Source organism: Pistacia vera, unplaced genomic scaffold, assembly GCF_008641045.1.
Source record: "Pistacia vera cultivar Batoury unplaced genomic scaffold, PisVer_v2 Contig76, whole genome shotgun sequence".
Lineage (NCBI taxonomy): Eukaryota > Viridiplantae > Streptophyta > Magnoliopsida > Sapindales > Anacardiaceae > Pistacia > Pistacia vera.
The window spans coordinates 323,641-329,416 of record NW_022196623.1 but is presented as its reverse complement, the minus strand read 5'-3'; the positions used below and the strand labels follow the sequence as shown (position 1 = coordinate 329,416).

Here is a 5,776-nt window from a genome sequence, read left to right as displayed (position 1 = left end):
TATTATACAATGAATTTGGATAACTATAGATCTGCAGCCGAACCATTCATTTTATCATCACACATATAAAAGCAATTCAATTTCAGTGATGACAAAGGAAAACAAATATTGATATGCAGTTTTGTAACAACTGCTGAAAACTAGTACAATGCATGCATAATTACAATAGAAAATTGGGCCCAAAGTTTTCTTTTCATTATAATTCATATGTCTTTTATACACAAAGAGTACTGTTTACAAAAATTCATTTTAAAAGACAAAACAGGGGAAACAGTGTAGCTATTGCTCCTCGCTTGCCGACGCCCCTCCGACTGCATCAACACCTAGATCCTGCATCCACAAAGGAAAATAACAGGGTGAGTAGGGTACTTGATAATTAGGTGCTCTCTGCCATAGAGTGTGTAGGGTCCTTGCTGGTATGCAACTTGTCTCAGGTCCACTTGTCTATCTCTCCATGCTTTGGTTATTTGGAGTGACTGGTGAATTAAGGGTTGACTTTTAATATTGTCTGAGAGCTAAGATCTCTAGTGACTGGATTTTGTGGTTTAAGTCCATTCTAGAGGTTGTATTGGAACGTCGGTTCATTTGATAAGGAATTAGCATGTCATATTTAAATTTGCATGGTTGTATGCATTATTTTGAGGATGGTAGCTTACTCATGTTTTGATATTCAGGAACTTAGGTTTGAGCCCATTGTGATATGCACACCCATTGAAAAGAAAAATACATTTCGAGCTAGCAAGGTAAATGTTATGCATAACAAACATGGTGTGAATTGTTTTCCCTGTGATAATGTTTAACTCCGGCATTGTCTCTGTTGCAGCTTATAGATGGAGATATTGTTTGCTTTCAAAAATCTCATACAGTTGAAAGTGCTGAACAATATCGCTATCCAAATGTTCCTTCATTTTTGGACTATGTGCATAATCAACAGGTACACCTCCATGGTTCCTATTGTATTCAGAAAACTAACTTTTCTTTGATATTCATTTTGTTTTATTATTGGTTTACAATCTCCCTACATTTGTGATTTATCTCTTTGCTTTTTTGTAGTGAACATCTTCCTTGTCATCCCTAGACATTGGGTTTATTTTTTTATAATTATCTGGTATTCATCAACTCATCATTTAACGTTGCTAAATTTTACATGATTTTGTGGTAGGTGGTTGTTCACTTCCGATCTCTTGAAAAGCCGAAGGAAGATGATTTTTGTCTAGAGATGTAAGGGCTTAATATTAGATGAACTTGAACTCTGTTATTTCACTGCAGATTTATCTTTTTGATTGTGCATTATTTTATGTATATGTTTATTTCCGAGTAATTGTATCTGATGCTATTGTGTTTTGAAAGTCAAGGTCAAAGCTTTTTACGTATGATGTTGTTGTAGAAAGAGTAGCTCAGATATTGAATTTGGATGATCCATCCAAAATCAGGCTTACATCACATAACTCCTACTCTCAGCAACCCAAACCTCAACCTATTAAGTACCGTGGCGTTGATCATTTGGCGGATATGCTGATTCAACACGACCAGGTAGTACTCATGGTCCTAGTTAATGTGGGATGTTGAAATTTAATGGAAATGTAATATTATGCTTTTTCTCATCATGTTCTTGGACAGACTTCTGATATATTGTACTATGAAGTATTGGACATTCCTCTGCCAGAATTAGAAAGTCTGAAATTTCTTAAAGTAGCATTTCATCATGATATGAAGGGTGAAGTGAGTATGCTGATCAATTTCTTAAGTTACTCTTAAAAGATGTTGAGCCTTTTTCCTGCTTTTCGGCAGAATCTGTTTGTGCTTCGCTTTTTCACTTAAATCTAAATTTCTGGAGCAGGTGGAGCTGTCTCATCCTGATGCAGAACTCCGGTTGCTAGAAGTTTTCTATCGTAAGATATACAAGGTCTGAAGTTTTCTATAATGAGATTTAAAACGTCTTATTCGTGCAAAGAGATTTAAATTTCTACTTGATTCCTCTCAGAACGTTGAAAGAATTGAAAAAGAAACTCCTGCTGGAAAGAAGGGTGCTGAGGAGGCCACCAGTGAGGTCATCATGTCTCTCACTAGGCTTGGGGAAAATTTTAATCGTCAAGTGGAACAGATAGGTTTGCAGAACATATTGGAGAATCTAGCTGCTGCTTTAGAGCTATCTAAAAGTCTCCGCTCCACAGGAATGAAGGATTTGAAAAATGATTTATCAGATGAGTTGATGGCATCTGTGCCTTCTGAAGTTTCCGTTGTTCGGGTTAATACATAGTCCATTTTCTTCTGTTTATTCTCTTCTCTTTCAACTTTCCATTTCATATTCTGCTTTTCCCAGGACAAGGTAGTCTTATATGCATTTTTGAAGATGTTAGAGAGCAGAATGTCCAATCTGAGCGCTGAGGTTACCTTAAGTTCTAGTAAGTTAACAGAAGCAGAGGCAAAGCTGAAGAGTTATGAATCATCTGAGGTGGATCATAACTCTAGAGTTGAATCCCTGGAGGCTGAAGTGATCAAGAAGCAAGCAGAGAATGAGACTTTGAAGAACCAAGCTATTGTTTCAGAGCAAAAAGCTTCCACCTCCCAACAGAAGGCTGTATTCCGGGAAGCTGAACTGATCAGGAAGCAAGCAGAGAATGAGGCTTTGAAGAACCAAGCAGAGAATGAGGCTTTGAAGAACCAAGCTATTGTTTCAGAGCAAAAAACTTCCAGCTCCCAACAGAAGGCTCTATTCCTAGAGGCTGAACTGATCAAGAAGCAAGCAGAGAATGAGGCTTTGAAGAACCAAGCTATTGCTTCAGAGCAAAAAGCTTCCAGCTCCGAACAGAAGGCTCTATTCCTGGAGGCTGAACTGATCCGTAATGAAGCAGAGAATGAGGTTTTGAAGAACCAAGCCATTGCTTTAGAGCAAAAAGCTTCTAGGTCTGAACAAAAGGCTTTAATCCTGGCGCGGACGATTCTGAAGCGGGATAAGTACTCAAAGGATTCGTCTGATGCTGCTTCCAAACTCATTGAAGATTCCAGTGGCTCTGGGGAGTCTAAGGATCAGGGTGCTGATCCACTTCCGTTCCCTTCTTCACGTTAGCCAACACCAAGCTCCGGATCACTTGGACCTGGACTCCTTTGAATGTGGTATTTGTTTCATACCTACAGAGTACGCAGAACATTAAGAATTTACATGTCGAGGTTTTGAAGTTCCAAAGCTGTTGCTTTAGAAAGAAAGCTTCCAGCGTTGAACATAATAATGTTCTTGTGTTATAGTTTGAGAAATGTTATTATTATTTTTAAACATAGTATCTGAAAATAACAATATATTTATTTTCATTATCTTATTATAAATGCGAAATATTTATCTATATTCTACTTTAACAGTATACTATCACTTTGACACTTGCGTTTGGTTCCCTATTTGTATTTGTATTTGGAATTGGATCTAGCGAAAAAACGTTTGTTTCAGTGCTCAGAGAATCAAATTCTAAAAAATTGATTCCTAATGCACAAAATGACCATTCTGACAAAAGCTTAGCGGGTTTTTTTTTTTTTTCCTCTCTCTTCCTTATTTTCTTCTTCTTCCTTCACCATGCTAACACATTTTGAGGCATTTAGAAATCCACCCTTAACTTGAAACCACCATCGGCATCAGGAAATCCAAATCGTCATCCCCAACAGTCACCATCTTCCACGTTACAACCAAAGCTAGATCATCTTCCCCTTGCATTCAAACTCAACACCCAAAGAACTTGAAACTCCTACAACGATATTTAGCAAAAAAAAAAAAAAAAAAAAAAAAAAGCAACCACTAGCGGAAGAGGACAACAACAAAACATCCCACTGCCAACCTCGACAGATTGAAAAATTGAAGCCAAAATCCACACACCCGGCCTACCAACAACAAACACCAGCCCATATCCAAAGCACCCCCGATCTGGACATAAACACATTCATGATCTACCGAGGAAAAAGAAACAATTACAGATAACATTTCCACACCATAGTCACAGACTAAGAACCCAAAGCAAATCATTTCACCATCATTATCCACCACCTTCGAGCGCCACCTCCGGTGTTGACAGGACTCCAGATCCACTAGTAAAAAAGGTTTTCTTCTCCAATCTGAGCCCACCACCTTCAACAGCCACCACTTTTGAGCGCCACCACTGGCGCATATGAGCCTAGATCTACCACCATCGTCGGTGAAACCTCCCCCAACCCAAGTCTAGCAGCTTCTTTAATGAGCACCAATTCCACCACCATCGTCGACGAGAGCTTATCGAACTCGAAGCCACCACATTCTTTAAGCATCAACGACGTTGTTTAACTACTTCATTAACCCACCGTCAACCACCCTCCTCCAACCCCACACCTCCTATCTGAATGATTTGTTAAGAGGTAACCCAAACAATTCAGCACGCTGATTTGGTTTAGGTCCCTGATTTGGTTTATGTCTTAGGAGGCATTTGTTTCACATTAGTTTAATCTTTGTTTAGGGTTTATTTTATAATTGTTTTATTTTACATTTGTATTATATTTGTTTATGTTTTACTTGTACGCAATGCAATGTATGAATTTCATTAGTTGTTTGTGTTTTATTTGTAGTTGGTTAGGTTGTAGTTAATATGACTGTATATGGTTAAGAGTAATTAGTTTAGTTAGTTGAATTGGTTACTATAGTTACTCTCAACTATAGTTACTCTCAACTATAGTTAGTTAACCATAGTTACTAGAAATTTTGGGCAGATTCGGCATTGTTATTTGATCGTAAGAACAAATTACAATTATATGAACAAAAGTCAGTACAATTTGGCCTGCCATTGTAGGATCGATTACTACTTTCAGCAAAAGATGAAGTTTCGACGTTTTTCCAGACTTGGAGTTCGTCATACACCCTGTTGGTCAACATTGCCCCTAGCTTCCCCTGCATTGAAGACTTCAAGTAGTGTTGGATCGAACGAGGTAACAATTTATCTATGTTTAGTTTATGAGGTTTAAATGTGCGTTTGTGTGTTGGTAATTGTTTGCTGATTATTATGGTGTCCCAATCTTGGTTGTCATTCTCACCGTACTATTATTAGATGAGTGATAATGTCAATTGGTTCGCTAAGATGACCCATAAATTTCTGGTTCTGTTGTCTGAGCGTGAGAAAATTTCCCACGGTACTTCAATAAAAACAATAGATTACTAGGATATGTTGGATGACTTATCATCATTGGTTGGGAGGAGACTTAATGTGACACAACTAGCCTCTAAGTATTTTCACCTGAGAAAAGTATATCAAGGATGGCGAAAATTGTTTCAACACATGGGCTTTGGTTGGGATCATGAGTCGCAAACTCCAACATGTCCCTTACAGGTTTGGCAAGAATATATCAAGGTAAATTTCAAAATTTTAAATTCATATTAATCTACGACACTGTACTTTTACAAAAAATTTTTGGGATTGACAAATATTAATATATGTTTATTTTTCATTACCAGCAAAACCCACATGCGCAACAATTCTTCCACAAGGGACTTCCTCACAAGGAGCTTTATGAAGTCATATTTGAGAAGCAAACTACCACAAAGAGATATGCGTACACATCTACGTCTCAACCTGTGGAGAACTTCACTTCTTTCAATCAGGGACCGGTTGACATTGATGATAGTGACTTCAAACCTGATCTGGATCAGACGATAGGGAAAAACAGTCAAACACATCTGGTCATGCAAGACTGACAAATAGGAGGAAGAGAAGGGGCCCAAGACAAGCACTTGTGGATGTCATTGGCAGATTGACGAACGTGCTTGTGG

At 38.0% G+C, this 5,776-nt stretch overlaps 1 protein-coding gene across 1 annotated transcript; it reads left to right on the top strand.

The window, feature by feature from the left end:
• Positions 1 to 644: 644 nt before the first annotated feature.
• Positions 645 to 3,070, top strand: LOC116116022. Its single transcript, XM_031402124.1, has 8 exons — positions 645 to 743; positions 824 to 934; positions 1,163 to 1,221; positions 1,356 to 1,533; positions 1,621 to 1,722; positions 1,841 to 1,906; positions 1,985 to 2,248; positions 2,324 to 3,070. Exons 1-8 carry the CDS (start codon positions 645 to 647, stop codon positions 3,068 to 3,070), a joined length of 1,626 nt encoding a protein of 541 aa, XP_031257984.1.
• Positions 3,071 to 5,776: the final 2,706 nt, after the last annotated feature.

Excerpts from the sequence above, each read along its gene's own strand:
- LOC116116022 (XM_031402124.1), top strand. The coding sequence starts at position 645 with ATGGTAGCTTACTCATGTTTTGATATTCAGGAACTTAGGTTTGAGCCC. Across the intron at positions 1,222-1,355 it reads GATGATTTTTGTCTAGAGAT|GTCAAAGCTTTTTACGTATG; the intron begins GTAAGGGCTTAA and ends TTGAAAGTCAAG. Across the intron at positions 2,249-2,323 it reads CTGAAGTTTCCGTTGTTCGG|GACAAGGTAGTCTTATATGC; the intron begins GTTAATACATAG and ends TGCTTTTCCCAG.